General features: G+C 41.8%; 1 protein-coding gene across 2 annotated transcripts; it reads left to right on the forward strand.

Moving 5' to 3' along the window:
- Positions 1-19602, forward strand: LOC130241599 (protein Smaug homolog 2). 2 transcript variants are annotated; one of them, XM_056473475.1, is made up of 13 exons: positions 1-97; positions 6676-7115; positions 7210-7677; positions 8085-8327; positions 8616-8725; positions 10347-10433; positions 10515-10785; positions 11233-11318; positions 13208-13320; positions 13754-13961; positions 14142-14268; positions 14893-14976; positions 15976-19602. In XM_056473475.1, exons 2-13 carry the CDS (start codon positions 6920-6922, stop codon positions 16002-16004), a joined length of 2022 nt encoding a protein of 673 aa, XP_056329450.1. In that variant the 5' UTR covers positions 1-97; positions 6676-6919; the 3' UTR covers positions 16005-19602. The 2 variants fall into 2 exon arrangements, with proteins under 2 accessions (XP_056329450.1, XP_056329449.1); XM_056473474.1 differs by lacking the exon at positions 1-97 and adding an exon at positions 193-295.
- The last annotated feature ends 2716 nt before the right edge of the window (positions 19603-22318 follow it).

The following is a 22318-nucleotide window of genomic DNA, read 5'->3' on the forward strand; positions in this document are numbered from 1 at the left end:
CATGTGTGTGTTCTTCTGTAGAACTGCACTGTTCACTGAACTCCAGCCTGTTCTTCATCACCGCCGGTTTACACACTCTACACACGCCTGACCATCAGTAAGTGTGTGTGCGAGAGAGAGAGAGAGAGAGAGAGAGAGAGAGAGAGAGAGAGAGAGAGAGAGAGAGAGAGAGAGAGAGCGTGTGAATGGGTTTCTTCTGTGTGTGTGTGTGTGTGTGTGTGTTAGCGCCGGGCTTGTGCTGTAGTAAGTGTTTTGCGATGCTCTCCTCTTAAACTCTGCGTTATTGCGGAATCAGGTGTGTTGTTATTGATGTACCTTGCATTCGGTGTGTGTGAGAGAGAGATCGCATGAATGTGTGTGTGAAAGAAAGAGAATGTGTGTATGTATGAGTGCGTGTATGTTGTTGTGTTCAGTCAGATTGCTGTTAGCATTAGCTTTAGCATCAGGCCTGTTAGCCGCGCGTCAGTGTTCATTTTATTTCATTTCTGCTTTAATTGAGGGGTTTTTAATCATTATCTTTAAACCACTGGTTATTATATAACACTTATATTCATTATATGTGTGTTTTATAGTGTATTGGCGTTAATATATGTGCGTGTTGTGTGTGTGGTTTAAAGCTAGCAGCGGCTACCGATTACTCCGCCGCCTCACATCCATATAACGTTATTAATTATGTTCACCTCACACTGTGCTGATTCCACTTTTAGCCTTCACATGTCTGATTTCTCCATTGTGTGTCTGCTTTTACCCCTAATCTACCGGAATGTTCCTCTGTCTTGCTGATTTACTCGGTTTGTTTGAATTCACGCCCCATCTGTATGATTTCTACACCTCTGACGGGTTTACCTCATTCTTACTCTGTTTTCCATTCATGTTGGTGAATTCCGCTTCAACTTAGCCATGATCTGACTGAATGGACTCTTCCTCTGGCTGTATACAGTTCATTTGTCCAGAGGTTTAATTGTGTATATATAATGATTTTACTCCATCTGACAGAATGCACTCGTCTTCTGTTTACTCATGTGTTTTATATGTTACTCCAACATCTGACTGATTTACTCCATTATGACTTAGTTCAGATTGTGTCTGGAGTTTCACCTCAGTTTTCTTTATGACTTGACCCTCATCTGAGTTTACTCCATTAGTTATTCTACCCTGATTTAACACTTGTCTGCCTGTTTATTATATAGTTTTTTAATTGCTATTGAGGACTTTCTCTTGCAGATTTTATCCTGACTCTTTATCAATGGCATCATTTACTGATTTTAACACTGTCTTTAGCCTCTTTTCACTGTATTTACCTTCTACTGACTGTCTCTATTCTACTCTTCTGATTCAGTATCCTCTCACTGTATCTGCCTTCCTCTGATTTACCTCATATCTATCTGTATTTACCCATGACAAACTGATTTTACAACTTTTACAAACTTTATTCAGCCTCATTTGATTGTACACCTCTTCTGACTGTAATTACTCCTCGTCTGACTGTATTTACCCTCCTTTGATTTATTTACCCTTTCTGATTTTACACCTCTTTTTACTTTATGCTTGTATATTTGTCCTCGTCTGACTGTAATTACCCCTCTGAAAAATTGTACATATCTTTGGACTATAATTGCTATTGTATTTACCCTTCTTTGGTTGATTTTTACACCTCTTTTGACTGTAATAACTCCTATATTCTCATATATTTACCCTTGTCTGACTGATTTTTATACCTCTGACTGTAATCACTCCTATGTTTATCCTCATCTGACTGTATTACCCCTCAACTGACTATTTCTCCTGATTTTAAAAATATATGGATTGTAATTACTCCTATATTTATCCTCATTGGACTGTAGTACTCCTCATTTGACTGTATTTACCATCTGACTGATTTTTACACCTCTTTTGACTGTAATTCCTTCACCTATATTTATTCTCATCTGATTGTATTTACCGACCTCTGATTTTACACCTCATCCAACTGTAATTACCCCTCATCTTACTGTATTTTCCCTCCTCTGACTGATTTTACATATCTTTGGAATGTAATTACTCCTATGTTTAACCTCATCTGACTGTAATTATCCCTCATCTGACTGTATTTCCCCTCTGGCTGATTTTACATATCTTTGGAAGGTAATTAGTACTCATTGTTAGACTGTATTTACACTTCTCTAAATTATTTTACATGTCTTTCGACTATAATTTCTCCACCTATATTTATCATCATCTGACTGTATTTATACTACTCTGACTGTAGTATTCTTTGTTTGATTGTATTTTGCCTTCTCTGACGGATTTTTACACCTCTTTGGACTGTAATTATTCCACCTATATTTATCCTCATCTGACTGTACTCCTCGTTTGACTGTATTTACCATCCTAATTTTACACCTTATCCGACTGTAATTACCCCTCATCTGACTGTATTTACCCTCCTCTGACTGATTTGTACACCTCTTTTGACTGTAATTCCTTCATCTATATTTGTTGTCATCTGACTGTATTTAAGGTCCTCTAATTTTACAACCTTATCCAACTGTAATTACCCCTCATCTGACTGTATTTACCCTCCTCTGACTGATTTTTACACCTCTTTGACTATAATCACTCCTATATTTAGTCTCATCTGACTGTAATAACCCTTCGAATGACTGTATTTCTCCTCCTCTGACTGATTTACATATATTTGGACTAATTACTCATGTAATAATCCTCATCTGACTATATTTATTCTCATCTGCCTGTAGTACTCGGCATTTGACTGTTTACCCTCCTCTGAATGATTTTTACATGTCTTTCAACTGTAATTACTTTCACCTATATTATCCTCATTGGACTGTAGTACTCCTCATTTGACTGTATTTACCATCTGACAGATTTTTACACCTCTTTTGACTGTAATTCCTTCATCTATATTTATTCTCATCTGACTGTATTTACCCTTCTCTGACTGATTTTTACACCTCTTTTGACTGTAATTCCTTCACCTATATTTATTCTCATCTGACTGTGTTTACCCTCCTCTGAATGATTTTTACATGTCTTTCAACTGTAATTACTCCACCTATATTTATCCTCATTGGACTGTAGTACTTCTCGTTTGATTTTTACACCTCTTTTGACACTAATTCCTTCACCTATATTTATTCTCATCTGACTGTATTCACTGTCTTCTAATTTTACATCTGATCCGACTGTATTTACCCCTCATCTGATTGTATTTCCCTTTTTCTGACTGATTTTAAATATCTTTTGACTGTAATTACACCTGTATTTATCCTCATCTGACTGTATTTCCTCTTCTCTGACTGATTTTACATATCTTTGCACTGTAATTGCTCCTGTATTTATCCTAATCTGACTGTAGTACTCCTGGTTTGACTGTATTTACCCTCTGACTGATTATTCCACCTCTTTTGACTGTAATTCCTCCACCTATATCCTCATCTGACTGTATTTACCATCCTCTGATTTTGCTATCTTGCTGTGTTTACCTACGTCTGACTGATTTTACACCTTGTCTGACTGTATTTCCCTTGTCTGATTTGACCTCTTTTGACTAGTTTCTCTCACTATAAGTATCTTCATCTGAATACGAATTACTCCTCGTCTGACTGTAATTACCCTTAGATTAATATTTTTATGTCTCTTTTGACTAATTAATGACTCCTCCTGTATTTGTCCTCATTTGACTGTATTTACGGTTTTCTGATTTTACACCTCATCTGATTGTATTACTCCTCGTTTGACTGTAATTACCCTCCCTCTTACTGATTTTACATCTTTTTTTGACTGAAATCACTCCTCTTTCTCTATATTTCTCACTCTTGTCTGACTCTTTCCCTTGTCTGATTGTGACCTCTTTTGACTCATTTTGACTGTAATTACTCTCATATTCATCCTCATCTGACTGTATTAGGTTGTTTTACACCTCATTTGACTGTATTTACCATTCTGTGTTTTTTTTTACACCTCATCTGCCTGTATTCTCGTTTGACTGTATTTACACTCTTCTGACTGATTTTACACCTCTCTTGGCTGTTATCACTCCCGTTTTCAAACCTCATCTGACTGTTTTTACAGTTTCCTGATTTTACAACTCATCTAACTGTATTACTCTTCAGCTGATTGTGTTCCGTATATCTTTTTTCAATGTAAGTGCTTCTCAGGTAGTAATCCTCATCTGACTGTATTTACCCCTCTGCCTGTGTTACTCCTCATCTGACTGTATTACTCCTTGTTTGACTGTTTACCCTCCTCTGACTAATTTTACACCTCTCTTAACTGTAATCACTCCCGTTTCAACCTCACCTGACTGTTTTTACTGTTTGATTTTACACCTCATCCGACTTTACTCCTTAGCTGATTGTAGCCTGTATATCTTTAAACTGTAATTACTCCTACAGTATTCTCATCTGACTATATATACCATCCTATGATTTTAACACCTTATCTGACTGTATTTACATCTCATCTGACTGTATTTACCTTCATTTGACTGATTTTACAGCTGATCTGACTATTACTACTCAGCTGATTGTATTCTGTATATCCTTTGACTGTAATTTATCCTCATCTGACTGCATTACAGTTTTTGTTACAGATGCTAGGACACATTTCTCAGTACTTGGGTCACTAAACTCTTGACACAGTGAGCTCAACAAAGGTCTATTTGGGCTAAACTCTGGATCAATTCTCATTGTTTTGGCTCAAAATGCATTCAGTGACTACATCTCTCAGCATCACTATTGTATCTGAATCAGTGGATGGTGTGTTTACAAATTCTTGTGTTTTGGAATTACTTAGTGCAAGAAAATAAACGAAATAAAGGACATAAAATATTGAGGAATTCTACATCATGTCTGATTCATTCCAGTAACACATGCTGCAGTTATAAATAATATAAATTGCAATTCTAAACAGAGATGTGTCCTTGTTTTACACAAGAAAACACAGTGTAATGCTGCATGTTGTTAGTGTGTTTAGCTTCATTGTTTTGTGGTGATGAAGTGTGTTTGTGGGCTGTCAACCTTTGCTAGTGTTCTGGAAGAATGAGTTTATTGGAGAGCTGAATAAAGTGTTTTGGTAGCTGTAGTGCATTCTGAATGTGAAATGAACTGCTTTGCCAAGCTGAAAGTCGGTTAGGAGAAGTGTGTGAAGAGTTTTGCAAAAGTGACCTGAGTGTTGAGAAGTGAGTCCTAGCGTCTGTAAAAAACTGTAATCTCTTGTGTGACGTCTCTCTGTAGATCTGCACAATATATCGTTTAAACATCGACATGGCAATGTGTGAATCTGCAATAATCGCAGGATTGAGTTATTTATTAAAGATAAAGATATTATTATTTTTAAATAATTTATACAACGATGACCAGGTCATTTTATGGTCGAGTGTTCAATTTCTGTATATGAATATTGTTAGACTCTCCAGAAAACCCTAATAACCCATATTTCACTTTTATCTCTGTTGTATTTATGCTTATAATTTATAATTAAACAGACTACATAGAAACAGATCTATCTAAATGAATTAAGTTTCCATTTATAATTATTTATCCATTATTTTTAGCTTTTGTTAGGATAGAATAGTAGAGGACAGACAGGAAAGTATTTGGAGCAGAGAGAGGGGAAAGGTCGGCATAAGACTTCGAGCCGGGAATCGAACTTGGGTCGCCGTGAGCACCATGGTGCTATATGTTGGTGCACTTAACCACTAGGCTATTGGCGCCGACAAGTTATTTTATTAATATCGCAATGAGTGTATATATACAGTGGAAGTCAGAATTATTAGCCCCTTTTTAAATATTTCCCAAATTATGCTTAACAGAGCAAGGAAATATTCACAGTATGTCTGATAATATTTTTTCTTCTGGAGAAAGTCTTATTTGTTTTATTTGGGCTAGAATAAAAGCAGTTTTTAATTGTTTTAAACACCATTTAAGGTCAATATTATTAGCCCCTTTAAGCTATATTTGTTTTCAATATTCTACAGAATAAACCACTGTTATAGAATAACTTGCCTAATTACCCTAACCTGCCTAGTTAACCTAATTAACCTAGTTAAGCCTTTAAATGTGTCTTTAAGCTGTATAGAAGTGTCTTGAAGAATATCTAGTTTAATATTATTTACTGTCATCATGATGAAGAGAAAATAATTCATTAGAAATGAGTTATTAACACTATTATGATTAGAAATGTGTTGGAGAAATCTGCTCTCAGTTAAACAGAAATTGGGGAAAAAATAAACAGGGGGGCTAATAATTCTGACTTCAACTGTGTGTATATATATATATATATATATATGTATATATAGATGGATGGATGGATGGATAGATAGATAGATCACGGAAAAACAAGATATAGCAATGTCAGATTTTTCCCAATATCGTTCAGCCTTCTGACTGTGTTTACCTCTGTCTAACTTTATTTCCCTTACATCTGCAATCATCTGAAGGCACAGTGATGTGTGTGTGTGTGTGTGTGTGTGTGTGTGTGTGTGTAGGTCAGCTGTAGCGATGGCTGTAATCCGCCGCTGAGAGTTGCTGTGGTCTGCAGGATGGTGTGAATCTGATTATGTGCGGCTCTGTGATAATCTGAGACAGATGTGTGTGTGTGTGTGTGTGTGTGTGTGTGTGTGTCAGACCGCTCTAGTGTTTATCTGAAGTGTGTGTGTGTCTGTGTCTACAGCTGCCGGTGTCCGTGTATGAGTGAAGATGCATTAGAGACGCCTGTGTTCCTCACGGGACCACCGTCTCGCTGTACTGTCGAACCCTGAGCCCAAACCCCGGTGGTGTCCGCTGTGCTCCAGAACCATGTGAGGGCTTTCCGATGCATCTGTGAGTGGACTGGAGCACTGCCTGTAACCCCGCCCCAGTTTTTACAAGGCCCGCCCCTCCCTTCAGCCCCGCCCCCGAGCGTGAAGAGACTCGCCATGATGTTCCGGGATCAGGTGGGCATTTTGACGGACTGGTTTAAGGGCTGGAACGAGTGCGAGCAGACGGTGGCTCTGCTGTCGCTGCTGAAGCGGGTTTCTCGGACCCAGGCCCGGTTTCTGCACATCTGTCTGGACCACTGGCTGGCCGACTGCACAGAGATACACATACTGGAGGCCGAAGCCAACAATGCAGGTAAAAGCAGCACACTAATGTGAACACTTGATTATTGCTTAATGGCGACCTGTTATGCAGAAATCCCATAATAAGGTTGCTCTTCTGCATGCAGCCATCGTCAGCCAGTGGCAGCAGGAGCCCAAGGAGAAGGTGGTGTCTCTGCTGCTGTCGCATCTGCCCCTGCTGCAGCCGCGCAACAGCGAAGCCAAGTGCGAGTACATGCATCTGCTGCAGAAGGTGCTGAGCCACACCATCGAGAGCAGCCTGTTTGTGGAGGAGAGCCGGCAGCTGCTGTCCTACGCCCTCATCCACCCGGCCACCACGCTGGAGGACCGCACCTCGCTGGCCATGTGGCTCAACCACCTGGAGGAGCAGCTGTCTGCGCGGCCGCCGCCCCCCGGGCCATACCATCACTGCCGGCAGGGGTCGGACGAGTGGCCCTGCTCCGCCGAGGCTCTGGAGAGCGGCTACAGCTGGCAGGAGAAGCTGCCGTCCACATGCAGCTCGCCGGCCGCACACAACGGACACATGCCTTTCCCTACAGCAGGTGGAGTCAGCTCACCTGTCAACAGCAGCACAGGTAAACCACTGATCATGACCTGTAGGAGTGCAGCAGGTACAGATTTAGCCCATCGTTGACTCTATTTATTTACTTATGCAGACATTTATTCAGTCATTTCAGTAATGTTATTGAATAATATGCAGATGTTTATAGGAGTTATTTACAATATAGTTTGTAAAGTAATATATTCAGTCTTTTAGGCCAAGTACACACTGATAATTATAATTGATGAAGCACATACACAGACTTTAGTCGCTAAATGTCTTCACTAAATGTCTTTTCTATAATTATGTGCATCATTAAGCATATTTTTAATGTGATATTCCAAAATGTTCATTAAAACAGGTGAATAATTTGTGAGTTCGACGATCTGACGATGACATTCGTCAGTTTGTTGTTACTAATTGTTAATATCTGCTCCACAGGACTGCCTGGTCAGGTGCAGCCGAGCCCGCTGAAGCCCTCGATGTCACTCACGCCTGCCAATCAAACAGCCTGCAGCTCTGATTGGCTGAATCAGGATGAGGGCGTGGTCTGTCAGGGCATGTCTGGGGCTGAACACGCCCCCCTCTCTCCGCAGAGCAGCGTGGCGTCGTCCGGCAGCGAGCAGACGGAGGAGCAGTCCAACATGCGCAACACTTTCCAGGAGGACGGCAGCGGCATGAAAGGTGGAGATCACACTATATTTATAATATTTAAGATGTTTAGCTGTGCGCTAGTGGATATCTGTACTCAGAGTAGTTCACACACAAATTTAATTATCCCATAAATTACTCACCCTGAAGTCTTTGTTTTGATCTTTGTAGCTCCGCCCACTGCCAGTTTAGCCAATCATATTTCAGTACACCAGGTTGCCATGGTGGAGAATACAGTGTATTTCATTCATTCAGTCATGAAGGCTCTCTGTGTATGGATCAGTTTATGTTTCTTTATCGCTGTGTGTGTTGTTCTTCCAGATGTGCCGGCCTGGCTGAAGAGTCTTCGTCTGCATAAATATGCATCGCTCTTTTCTCAGATGACGTACGAAGAAATGATGATTCTCACAGAGCAGCACCTGGAGTCGCAGGTAAGCTCCTACTTCATTGACACCTGATTGGCTCATTTGTCCTCAAAGCTCTGCCCTCATCAACATCTTATTGGCTCATTTAAGCCACACCCCATCAACACCTGATTGGCTCATTTCACTTCAAAACTCCATCATAATCACCTAATTGGCTCATTTGTCTTCAAAGCTCTGCCTTCGTTGTCACCTGATTGGCTCATTTGCCCTAAAAGCTCCACCTTCAATGATACTTGATTGGCTCATTTAAAAGTCCGCCCTCATTGATATATGATTAGCTAATTTCACCTCAACATTCCACCCTCATCCACATCTGATTGGCCTCAAAGCTCCACCCTCAATGACACCTAATTGGTTCATTTAAAATCTGCCCTCATTGACACCTGATTTGCTCATTTTTCCTCAGCTCCACCCTCAATGACACCGGATTGGTTCATTTAAAAATCTGCTTTCATTGACACCTGATTGGCTTATTTGCCCTCTAAGCTCCACCCTCATCAAAACCAAATTGGCTCATTTAAACTCCTCCCTCATTGACACCTGATTTGCTAATTTGTCCTTAAAGCTCTGCCCTCATCAACATCTTATTGGCTCATTTAAACCCACCCCCATCGATACCTAATTGGCTCATTTCACTTTAAAGCTTTGCTCTCATTGACACCTAATTTACTCACTTGCCTTGAAAGTTCCACCCTCAACTGATAGCTGATTGGTTCATTTAAACTCCGCCCTCATTGATACCTGGTTAGCATATTTCACCTCAAAGCTCCACCCTCAATGACACCTGATTGACCTATTTAAAATCTGCCCTGATTGACATCTGATTAGCTCATTTCACTTCAACGCGCCGCCCTCATCAACACCTGATTGACTCATTTAAAGCATCGCCATCATTGACACCTGATTGGTTCATTTAAGCTTTGCCCTGATTGGCTAATTTGCCCCCAAAGCTCCACCCTCAATGACACCTGATTGGCTAATTTACGCTCCGCCTTCATTGACACCTGATTTGTTCATTTGTCCTCAAAGCTCTGCCCTCATCAATATCTTATTGGCTCATTTAAACCCCACCCCCATCGATACCTGATTGGCTCATTTCACTTCAAAGCTCAGCCTTCATAGACACCTAATTGGCTTTTGTCCTCAAAGCTCCGCCTTCATTGATACTTGATTGGCTCATTTGCCCTGAAAGTTCCACCCTCAATGACACATGATTGGCTCATTTGAAATCCGCCCTCGTTGATATCTGATTAGCTCATTTCACCTCAGTGTTCTACCCTCTTTGAGATCTGATTGGTTCATTTAAACTCCACCCTCATCAACACCTGTTTGGCAAATATAAAGCTCCGCCATCATTGACACCTGATTAGTTCATTTAAACTTTGCCCTCATTGATAATGATTGGCTCATTTGTGCTCAAAGCTCCACCCTCAATGACACCTGATTGGCTAATTTAAACTCCGCCTTCATTGACACCTGATTGGCTCATTTAAACGCAACCCTAGTTGGCCCGTTTCACTTCAAAGCTCCGCCCTCTTAGGGAAAAAACATTGCTAAAATATCATTTTATGCCATCGACCAATCAGAGCAGAGCATTTATTGTTTGTGTGCTTGGTGTTTTCTGCAGAACGTGACAAAGGGAGCTCGGCATAAGATCGCTCTGAGCATACAGAAGCTACGAGAGCGGCAGAGCGTCCTGAGGTCTCTAGAAAAGGTGAATATTGATGGCTCTGCTGGATTGAAACTCCGCCGTGGCTTCACACGTCTCTGAACTCAGTGCTTCTGTTGCTTTCAGGATATTCTGGAAGGCGGGAACGTCCGGAATGCTTTACAGGAGCTTCAACAGATCATCATCACGCCAATCAAAGTCTATGCCCCGCCCACTGCTGCCCAGAAGGAGGTGGAGCCTGGAGTTACACCTTTGGAGAAGGCAGCCAATCCCGGTGAAGAGAAGGAAACGGAGAGCTTTCAGACCCACAATCCCCCAGCTTGTGACGGAGAATCTTCATCTCCACCCATCGCTGACGGAGACATCACAGGACAGTTCACACGCGTGATGGGGAAAGGTACACACACACACACACACACACACACACACACACACTCTCATTGTTTGTGTTGTCAATCTGGAAACCTGTGTGGAGTTGTCAGAGGAGGGGCCGGGGGGGAAACCTCATTAATATGAATAATTTTACTGCAATGCCTATTTCAACCGCTAGGCGAACATACACACTGCACCATTACATGTCACTGTTAGTAAATAGTTAATATTCTGAGCTGTCATCATCACAAAGACAGAGTAAAGCAGGGATCTAAACTATTATGATGGAAGTGTTGAAGGAATGAAGCTATTTGATAAAGATTTAAACATCAGATCCATATTCCAGCTTGAGGACTGCTGTCTTAGACTATATGTGCAGGTCAGATTCAAACTGGGATATTTTTGTGTGTGTGTGTGTGTGTGTGTTTGTGTGCGCGCATGTCTGTTTGTGTGTGTTTGTGTATGTGGACAGTGTGTACGCAGCTGTTGGTGTCCAGGCCGGATGAGGAGAACATCAGCTGTTACCTGCAGCTCATAGAGAAATGTCTGACACACGAGGTGACTTACTCACACTCACACACACACACACACACACACACACACACAAACTCACGCAAGTTGGATTTATACTTTCCCCTGGCGCTGCATCACGCACCTCCGCTGACTGCGCGCACCTCACGAAACAGACGAGGCTTTTATACTCGCTGCGTTCGCCATTGTGATATTTTTTTAAACGACAGGGGGCGCTCAAAACTGAGCTTAAAATCAGACGAATAAACAGAAGTAGGAAGTTTCTGGAACGACGTCATATCATTCAATATTTTTAAACTAATTATTTTAATGATTATGTGGATTTTTATAACCATTCAAGATTTTATTTAATCAAACTTTGATGCATCACTTGCTTTTGTCCATATCTCAGACAGTTTCACCTATTAAAGTGTATTAAAATATTAATGACAGCAGAACATGAGTTGCTCTACAAATATGTTTTTTATTATGACAAGAAAAGTACACTTACAGAAAAATACCGATTGTGGTGGAGGGAGCGTTGCCGAACACCCAGAAAGTTGTGAGAGCGAGTGGAGACACCGGCCGCTGGTCAGTGGCCCAATCAGAAATAATTAATAACACCTGTTTTCTCTAGTGATTGGGCCGGGGAGACCGGACGAGAGAGAGGGGACCGGACCCAGACATATTGTTTTGCTTTTGTTTTCAGTTTGACGGCAGGCTCCGTGAGGACCTGCTGTCCCTTTTATTAATAAATATTTTAAAACGTCGTCAGTTCTCCACCTCCTCCTTCCAGGCGGCCAGAATGCCGTAAACTTCATTACACTGATGTTTGTTTTATTAGATTAAGTCTGCTCCACAGTTCACACATCACTGTCTGGCTAGTTTCTGTCCTAAGCAAAAAAAGCAATAATAATCCAACATTCCTGACCATTATGACCAATAAAGCCCAGAGAAACAGGCTATCAGTAAACTGATAGGTTCATCTATTCTTTTCCAGTTATTAAAGAAATAATTTTAGTTTTGTAACTATTAAATAGTTTTATAAACAATTCTAAATAATAACATATAGATCAGTGTAAAACCTATAAATGGTGGAAAAGCACATTTCTGTAATTGTGTACCTGAGTCTCCACTTTTGCCATGGCCTCTTTTGGCTTTAACAAACTCATCCCTCAGGGTTTTCTAAACTTTTTAACAAAATCTCTCATATTTTCCCACAGCTGTTGCCATTTCTAGCCCAGAATTATTGTTCATCTCTATGATGACGGATTATAAAGGTGTGTGTCCAGGCGCACTGTTTCAGACAAAATCTCTTCAGAGTGTTTCATATTCATCTCAACTCAAACGTGCGCCGCGTGAACTGTTCACTCGAGTCTCAAAAAAACATACTCTCTACCAGCCGAAATCATGTCGCGCACACCCAAAACGAACATCAGCAAACACCGCAATGACGTCACATCCACCGCGTACACCAGGGGTGTCAAAGTCAATTCCTGGAGGGCCGGAGTCCTGCAGAGTTTAGCTCCAGCCCTGCTTCAACACACACCTATCTGTAGGAATCAAACAAGCCTAAAGCACTCAATTAGTCTGATCAGGTGTGTTTAATTAGGGTTGGAACTAAACTGTGCAGAGTTGCGGCCCTCCAGGAACTGGCTTTGACACATGTGGCGTACACTCAAGCGAACTAGTGGATACGTCGAGTATAAACCAGGCTTCACCATACATATAGAGACAGACACACTCTCTCTCTGTCTCTTTCACACGCACACACACACACACACACACACACACGCACTACCTCACTCTCACACAGAAACTGACACACATTTACACAGACACACACACATAAACATACACTAGTTAACTCATACAGGTACACAAACATGCACACACCGTATAGTTGAGTAACTGTGTGTGTGTGTGTGTGTTTGTAGGCGTTTACAGAGACGCAGAAGAAGCGTCTGTTGTCGTGGAAGCAGCAGGTGCTGAAGCTGCTCCGTCTGTTTCCCAGGAAACCCATGATGGACAGCGCAGTGTACCGGAGAGGGTGAGTGTGCTCACTGCTGTGTGTGTGTGTGTGTGTGCTCTTGGATGGGTTAAACACAGAGCACAAGCTCTGAGTATGGGTCAGCATACATGACCACATCACGACGGTCACTTTGACTTTAAAAGGCTGCTGAGACTCAGATCTGACTCCAGAATCACCCCGAGACTCTTGACCTTGTTGTCTGTTGTTTGACCCCTAGAGCCAGGGTACACCTTCACCTGGAGAAGCTCAGCTCAGCTCTGCTCCCATGTGACTTCAGTTTGCTCTGTTTAGCTGAAGGATATTGTATTAAAATCACTGGTGTTAGGAGTTCACACAGATATGAGGATGTTTGTGTTGATTATGATGAAGGGTAGTGATTGAATACTGAGTGATTATACTGTTAGAAAATATTGAACACATGCTCTGTGTGTGTGTGTGTGTGTGTGCGCAGGTGGCCGGCGTACGGCTCTAACTCTCTGCCCACAGCTGGATCTGTGAGTGCGGGTTTGGGCCGGCGAGGGCAAAGAGCCTTCCAGATCCCCCCACGAGGAGCTCCTCCATCGGGACGCATCAGTCTGATGACTGCTGGAGCTCTGAGCGGAGCGTCCCCGCGACACACACTCGCCAACCCCTCTGCTGTCAGCACGCAGGGACGACAGGTCAGACACACACACACACACACATGTCTGATTTAACCGATCGTGTTGATCATCTAGAGGACTTCAGTATGTTGTTACAGACTCTAACGGGCTCATGATTACAGATGACAGATTTAGACAAGTGTGTCACGCAGCTTATACATATATATATGTGTGTGTGTGTGTGTGTGTGTGTTTCAGAACCTGTGGTTTGGGAATCCCGGCGGCAGCAACAGCATGCCGAGTCAGAGCAGAAGTTCAGTCCAGAGAACTCACTCACTTCCTGTTCACACGTCTCCTCAGACCATGCTCCTGTTCCAGCAGCAAGGTGCCCCACACACACACACACACACACACACACACACACACATGCATTGCATCTCATTTATTGATTAATTTTCCTTCAGTTTAGTCCTTTATTCATCAGGGTCACCACAGCGGAATGAACCACCAGCTATTTCAGCATATGTTTTACACAGCAGATGCCCCCTCCAGCTGCAACCCAGTACTGGGAAACACCCATACACACTCGTTCACACACACACTCATACACTACGGCCAGTTTAGTTGATCAGTTCCCCTATAGCGCATGTGTTTGGACTGTGGGGGAAACCGGAGCACCCGGAGGAAACCCACACCAACACGGGGAGAACATGCAAACTCCACACAGAAACACACACTGACCCAGCCGGGACTCAAACCAGCGACCTTCTTGCTGTGGGGCCACAGTGCTAACCACTGAGCCACAGTGCCGCCCCACATCGTCTCATTTGTGTCAAATATGATATGCACATAAGAATTGCTTTGGATAAAAGCGTCTACTAAACGACTGAATGTAAATGTGGAGTGTGTTTGGACCCTCAGGACGGGTGTGTGTTAGTGTGTTATTAGACGCAGTCCCTAAATGTCTGTCTCTCTCCACTGATTTCTGTGCTCGTGTTTTCATTCCCAGAATGCCAAGTTCCAGGGACTGATCTGGAGATCAACCCCACGCTGGAGTCTCTGTGCCTCAGCATGACAGAGCACGCCTTAGGAGGTACGACCAATCACAGCACAGCATGGCACACAGCGGCCAATCACACAACAGGGTGCTGCAGCCAATCACAGCACAGCATGAAATGCATTGACCAATCACAGCATGACAGAGTGGCCAATCACACCACATAATGCAGCAGCCAATCACAGCACAGCACAGCATAGCATGCAGAGGCCAATCACAGCAGTGACCCCGACACAGAATACAGTGACCAGTCACAACAAACCCTGCAGCAGCTAATCCCAGCACACCACCAAAAACCAATAACGGTACAGCATGGTATAGCCAATCACAGCACAACACATCGTAGCCAATCACAGCACAGCACACAGCAGCCAATCAAATCACAGTACAACGCCAACAGCCAATCACAGCACGCAGCATCCAATCACAGCTCATCATTCACTGGCGAATCACAGCACAACTCACAGTGGCTAATCACAGGACATCACTAACAGCCAATCACAACACAACACATATTGGCCAATCAAATCACAGTACAACACCAACAGCCAATCACAGCACAACATTCAGTGGCCAATCACAGCACACAGCATCCAATCACAGCGCAACACCAACAGACAACCACAACATAACATTCAGTGGCCAATCACATCATGCAGTAGCCAACAACACAGCACATATTGGCCAATCAAATCACAGTACAACACCAACAGCCAATCACAGCACAGCACGCTGCATCTAATCACAGCACATCATGCGGCAGCCAATCACAGCACAAGAATTGGTGGCCATTCCCAGCACAGCATGCAGCAGCCAATCATAGCTCAGTACCAAGAGCCAAGCACATCATTCAGTGGCCAATCACAGCTCAGCAATCAGCAGCCAATCATAACACAGCAGACAGTGGCCAATCACATCACAATACAACACAATACAGCCAATCACAGAACATCTGCCACAGCCAATCACATCACCATACAGCACACATTGTCCAATCAGAGCGCAGCATTAACAGGTCTCGTCCTCTGTCTGCAGACGGCATGGACCGAACGTCAACGATATGAACATGGAGAGCTGAAGAGGATTCTGGATGTCTGCGTCATCCGGCCGTGCTCCAGTAGCCCAGCACACACACACACACACACACACAGCAGTCACTACAGATCACACACACACACACACCACTAACTGTGTATATGTTCTCTAATATTTTTCTACTTTATTGTACTTAACTAAGTTTATTATAAAGGAAATACAGAAAACTATTATATTACGGAAGGGAGAGCAGGAAGTGGAGTGAGCGAGCGAGCGTTCTGATTGGCCGTGAGGAGGAATGGTGCTGATTAAGGGCTCCGGGGCCTGGCCGTTCATCTAGATGTGCGTTTACATCACTTCCTGTGTCCATCTGCCTGCATGAACTCTGGTGACGGACTTCCTCCTGTGGCTTTGGTTGGTTTCTTGTCTCTGTCCAGGTACAAGAGATGTTCTTAGCACTTATATCTCCACGTACAGATGTTTACCGGCCGCCAGCGTCTGTAAATACAGCAGCAAATCAGACTTTATCCAGATGATTTTTATATATGCGCAGATCTATGAAGCCAAGAGTGTGAGAGAGATCGAGCTGTGCTCATCCGCTGCGTTTGCTCCGCCCTAACCCCCCCTCCCCTCCGCGACTGACGGCCAATCACAGACTCACTGATGCAAAAACCCACCAATCAGATTCCTTCTCATGCCAGAGGTTCGAGCGGTGCTTCAGATCCGTCACTTGTGTTGTTGTGTTTGTCCTGGAATGGTACAGTCTGTGAAATCTCCATTCGGCCTTACGGAGCATCAGAGCGGCGCGTACGTGTGTGTGTGTGTGTGTGTGTGTGTGTGTGTGTGTGTGTGTGTGTGTGCGTGTGTGTTTCTGTTTTATACGTCTCTCAGAGGCTGCTCTGTGTCTAGTAAATCTTTATTGACTGATATCCAGCTTGTTTGCTTCATTGGTGTAATGGTTCAGTCCGTGTGTCAGGTCACTGCCGTGTGTGTGTGTGTGTGTGTGTGCAGAACACGTCCCAAACGCCACTAAATCAACAGTAGGAGACGTTTTTCACAGAGGTAAATGACCGGCTTCATTGACTCTGTGAGAAATTGTGTTCTATAATGTAATCAAGTCATTTCATTAATGCACACCTGATATTTATATTTATATATGAGACTGTAAAGCACATTCCATTGGCAAAAACACACTGAATTTAGATTTTTAATTTTTAAAAGTTGACTACAGTGATGAGAATATGATGATTATTATTATTATTATTATTATTATTATTATTATTTTTGTTAAATAAATGAAATTAAATCTAAGAAGTAATGCAGATGCAGTATTTAGAGTGGAATTTATTCATTAATTTTAGTGTTTATAATTATATTCAATAATATCTAACAGATCATTCTGATGCAAAGTCCAGATCAGATTTATTTTCTATATATATATATTGGGTGAATAATTATAACTAAAATCTAACATGAGTAATGCAGATGCAATATTTTGACCAATATTGATTAATTATTATTGTTTTTTTTCTAATAATTATAAGCTAAAATAATAAACTCTAACACAAATAATGCTGATGCTGTCCAGATCAGATTTATTTGTACTATTATTTATTGATGAATAATTATAAAGACTAAGATCTAACATGAGTAAGGCAGATGCAATATTTTAATTAATGAAGATTTATTTTGTATAATTATAGACTAAACATTTACTAAACCCTAACACATAATACTGATTCTATGTCCAGATCAGATTCATTATTAATATTAGTATTTTTATTTGATAAATCGAACATAAATAATGCAGATGCAATATTCAGACGGGAATTTGTTTGTTATTATATATATATATATTTAATAATTATAGTAACTAAAATCTAACATAGATAATGCTGATGCAAAGTCCAGATCAGATTTATTCATTTTTTGATAAATAATTATGACTAAAATCTATAATAAATAATGCAGATGCAATATTCAGACCAATATTGATGAATTATTATTGTTTTTTTAATAATTATAGACTAAAAATGAACTAAACTCGAACACAAATGAAGCTGATGCAATGTCCAGATTTAATTTATTATTAGTAGTATTTTTATTTGATAAATGGAACATGAGTAGTGCAGATGTAGTATTCAGACGGGAATTTCTTTGTTATTTTGTAGATATTTTTGTTTAATAATTATAGTAACTAAAATAACTTTGATGCAAACTCCAGATCAGATTTATTATCATTATAATATTTATTTGATGAATAACTTTAAGTCATCAAATCTAAAGATGCGGATGCTGTGTTTTTATCTGGTAATGTGCTTGATGGTCATGTTTTTAGTGGTGTGTCAGACGTTAGTTCTGGTGTGCGTGTGTGCGTGTGCGTGTGTGCGTGTGTGTGTGTGTGTGTGCGTGCGTGTGTGTGTGTGTGTGTGTTCACTCAGGATCATCATCACACTATGCAACAGCTCAGAGTTTCCTGTTTTTCCGTTGGCTCAGATGTGGATCATTGCTGATAGCAGACCAAACCAAGAGAGGCGTCGCTGGTGTGTGTGTGTGTGTGTGTGTGTGTGTGTGTGGATCAGCCTGGTGCTGCTTCATCCTTCAGTCTCTGTGGTTCCCCATTGGCTGGTTTTCGGGGTCCGGGACCCTGAAGAGGAAACGCTCACTGCAGCTTCCTGATTAATGGAGGAAACCATTCCAAAGATGTGCTTTAACAGCAGACGCGCTGGCCTCTGGTTTACCTGTCTGTCTGCACGTCTGGATATCTGTCTCTCTCTCTCTTTTTCTTTCTCTTCGTCTGTGTGTCTGTCCTTCCCTCTTTTTCTGTGGCTGTCTGTTGAATTGAGTCTTAATCTCTTTTTATCTGTCTGTCCGTCGGTCTCAGTTTTTCTCTCTCCATCTGTCTATCCATCTATCTGTCTGTCTATCCATCTGTCTTTCTCTCCATCTCTCTCTTAGTCTGTCTGTCTGTCTCTTTCTTTCTGTCCATCTTTCTTTCTCTTGTTTTTCTGTCTGTCTTTATTTTTTCTGTCTTACTCTCTTTTTGTCTGTCTGTCTTTCTTTCTCTCCATCTGTCTGTCTTTGTCTATCCGTCTGTCTCTCTCCATCTCTTGCTCTTCTTTTTGTTTCCTCTTCATCTGTTTTGTCACTCTTTTTCTCTTTTGTCTCTCTCGCCATCTCTCCGTCTCTCTCTCCGTCTGTGTGTCTGCATGTCTCTCTCTCTCTCCGTCTGTGTGTCTGCATGTCTCTCTCTCTCTCTCTCCAGGTTCTCTTTGCTTTATTGTCGCTGCATTATTATTCACAGCATCACCAAAGCATTTTAAATGTTTATTAGAGAAATAAGGAATATACTCGCACTTATAAAACATTGAGTAAAGCACAGAAATAAAGGAACCAAAGCAGACCATAGCTCTGATATTAATAAGAATAATCACGATTATAAACACTGTAGATTATTTTAATAAATAATTGCAGTGCATTAATCATTCATTATGAGGATGTGTACATGTATCTGTGCCTAGTTCAGCTGATATCTCTCCATATGTCTGAGTAGCTCTCTCATTTGTCAATAAAGCAACTTGAACTCTCTCTCTCTCTCTCTCTCTCTCTCTCACTCTCTCTCTCTCTCACTCTCTCTCTCTCTCTCTCTCTCTCTCACTCTCTCTCTCTCTCCTCTCTCTCTCTCTCCTCTCTCTCTCTCTCTCTCTCTCTCTCTCTCTCTCTCTCTCTCTCTCTCTCTCTCTCTCTCTCTCTCTCTCTCTCTCTCTCTCTCTGGCGTTGAGACCTCTGACTGTGAACCTCGGTGCAGGCCGTCTGCAGGGCAACTACTTGAGATCAGACACAGATGAAAGGCGCTTGGCATGAGATATTATTATTATTAATATTATTATTATTACTGACATCTGGAGTGATGGGACTTGTGTGTGTTGCTCTGTTTGGTTCAATTCTTCTAATATCTGTGTCATGCTTAACTGAATGGACATCAGGATGGTAATAAATTGTTCATGTTTTGCAGTTCTCGACTCTTGTGCTGATTATGATGATGATTTCTTTTATTCCTGTAGTGTTTTCAGTGTTGTCTTGCTGCACGCTTGAGCCCAGGTCAGCTTTTCTGATTGGGTTCTGGGGTCATTGAGTGGGTCATTGGTGTGTTTAATTACACTGTCTTACTAATTATTATATAAATTATAGATTATTCATTCATTCATTCTCCTTCAGCTTAGTCCCTTTATTAATCAGGAGTCACCACAGTGGAATGAACCGCCAACTATTCCAGCATGTGTTTTACACAGCCGATGCCCTTCCAGCTGCAACCCAGTACTGGGAAACACCCATACACACTCATTCACACACACTCATACACTACGGCCAGTTTAGTTGATCAGTTCCCCTATAGTGCATGTGTTTGGACTGTGGGGGAAACCGGAGCACCCGGAGGAAACCCACACCAACACGGGGAGAACATGCAAACTCCACACAGAAACACCAACTGACCCAGCCGGGACTCGAACCAGAGACCTTCTTGCTGTGAGGCCACCGTGCTAACCACTGAGCCACTGTGCCTCCCCTTTAGCCACGTGTAATATCAGTATTTTGTAAATCTGGAGAAATCTGCACTCTAAAAATGCTGGGTTGTTTTAACTTGATGTTGGGTTAAATATGGACAGGCTCTGCATTGGGTTATTGTTTTCACATTACATTGAAAATAGATTTTTTTATAAACCCAAAGTGTTGGGTTTTTCCATATTTGACCCAACGTTGGGTTAAAACAACCCAGCATTTAATAGAGCATGCTTTCATTTCTCATTAGTGGAGTTTGTTTTGCAAGAACTTTCTGCTTCAGATTGTGTATTATTAATTAACCCAATGCCTTGCTTACACACACAAAATGCTGGGTTGTTTTAACCCAATGTTGGGTCAGATATGGACATTATATTTAAAATGAAATTTAAATTAATTTTCTTCAGCTTAGTTTATTAATCTGGGGTCCCCACAGCGGAATGAACCACCAACTATTCCACCATATGTTTTACACAGCGGATGCCCTTCCAGCTGCAACACTGTACTGGGAAACACCCATACACACTCATTCACACACACACACACACACTCATACACTACGGCCAGTTTAGTTGATCAGTTCCCCTATAGCACATGTGTTTGGACTGTGGGGGAAACCGGAGCACCCGGAGGAAACCCACACCAACACGGGGAGAACATGCAAACTCCACACAGAAACGCACACTGACCCAGCCGGGACTCGAACCAGAGACCTTCTTGCTGTGAGGCCACCGTGCGACACCACTGCACTGCTAGTGGATCATCAGTGTGTTTAATCGCTCTGTTACTAATTATTATGTAAATTATGTTATTATATACAGGTTTTCCTAATTAGTCGAAGCAAATGACACTCAGTATGATTTTCTAGTCATCCAGCATTAGAACAGTTAAAGGCTGTATTGAACATCCCAGTGATAACATTATTCATTTAACATTAAAAATCTCTAAATGTGCTGTTCTGAATGAACTAAACTGATGATTTGCAGCATCAAATTTACTGAAATCAAAACTATTTTAATCAAAAATATCTTAAAACGACAAGTTAAAACTCCAAATGTTCTCAATAGGGTTGAGGTTAGGGCAGGGTGTAGGCCACACCATGAGTTTATCAGCTTTTATGCACGTTTTTCCCCTCAGTAGAACAATAGAGGAGTTTTATTTTTGCCCGTTTTGCCTTAATTAGGACAGTATTTGGACAGGAAGTGAAGTTGGAGAGAGAGAGAGAGCGGGGGAGTAGGTTTGGAAATGTCCTCGAGCCGGGATTTGAACTTGTGACGCCCTGACGTGCTACTGCACCATGTGTCAACGCAATAACCTCTAGGCTGTTGCGCTGACTGGATGTTTCGAGCTGAATCTGTGGTGCTTCATATAATGGCAGTGAATGGTGACTGGTGTTTAGACTGAATAAATGTGATGGGAATTATTTTAGAAAGAGATGTGGAAGCAGAAGTCAGCTGTGATGATCTGTTAACGTGTGTTTCTCCTCAGGGTGTGTATCTTTTCAGCAGCTAACCAGCAGGTAGGTGTGCGTGCGTGCGTGCGTGCGTGCGTGCGTGTGTGTGTGTGTGTGTGTGCGTGTGTGTGTGTGTGTGCATTAATAATGATAATGTCTGTGTGTTTGAGATCGCCTCAGGTGCCTCACTGTCTGCTGTGAACATCAGATGCTCAGATTATTTCTCAAAAGATCTGTTTATTTCAGCTCATTGTCATAAAATAATCTACAATTAATAAGAACATTATAAACAATGCACTATTACTATGAATTAACTTGAAATAAAAATAT

Source organism: Danio aesculapii, chromosome 15, assembly GCF_903798145.1.
Source record: "Danio aesculapii chromosome 15, fDanAes4.1, whole genome shotgun sequence".
Lineage (NCBI taxonomy): Eukaryota > Metazoa > Chordata > Actinopteri > Cypriniformes > Danionidae > Danio > Danio aesculapii.

Bases quoted from the DNA above. Each gene is read 5' to 3' on its own strand.
- LOC130241599 (XM_056473475.1), top strand. From the start codon at position 6,920: ATGATGTTCCGGGATCAGGTGGGCATTTTGACGGACTGGTTTAAGGGC. The intron at 10,786-11,232 runs GTACACACACAC...GTATGTGGACAG, and splicing joins CACACGCGTGATGGGGAAAG to TGTGTACGCAGCTGTTGGTG. The intron at 14,977-15,975 runs GTACGACCAATC...CTCTGTCTGCAG, and splicing joins GACAGAGCACGCCTTAGGAG to ACGGCATGGACCGAACGTCA.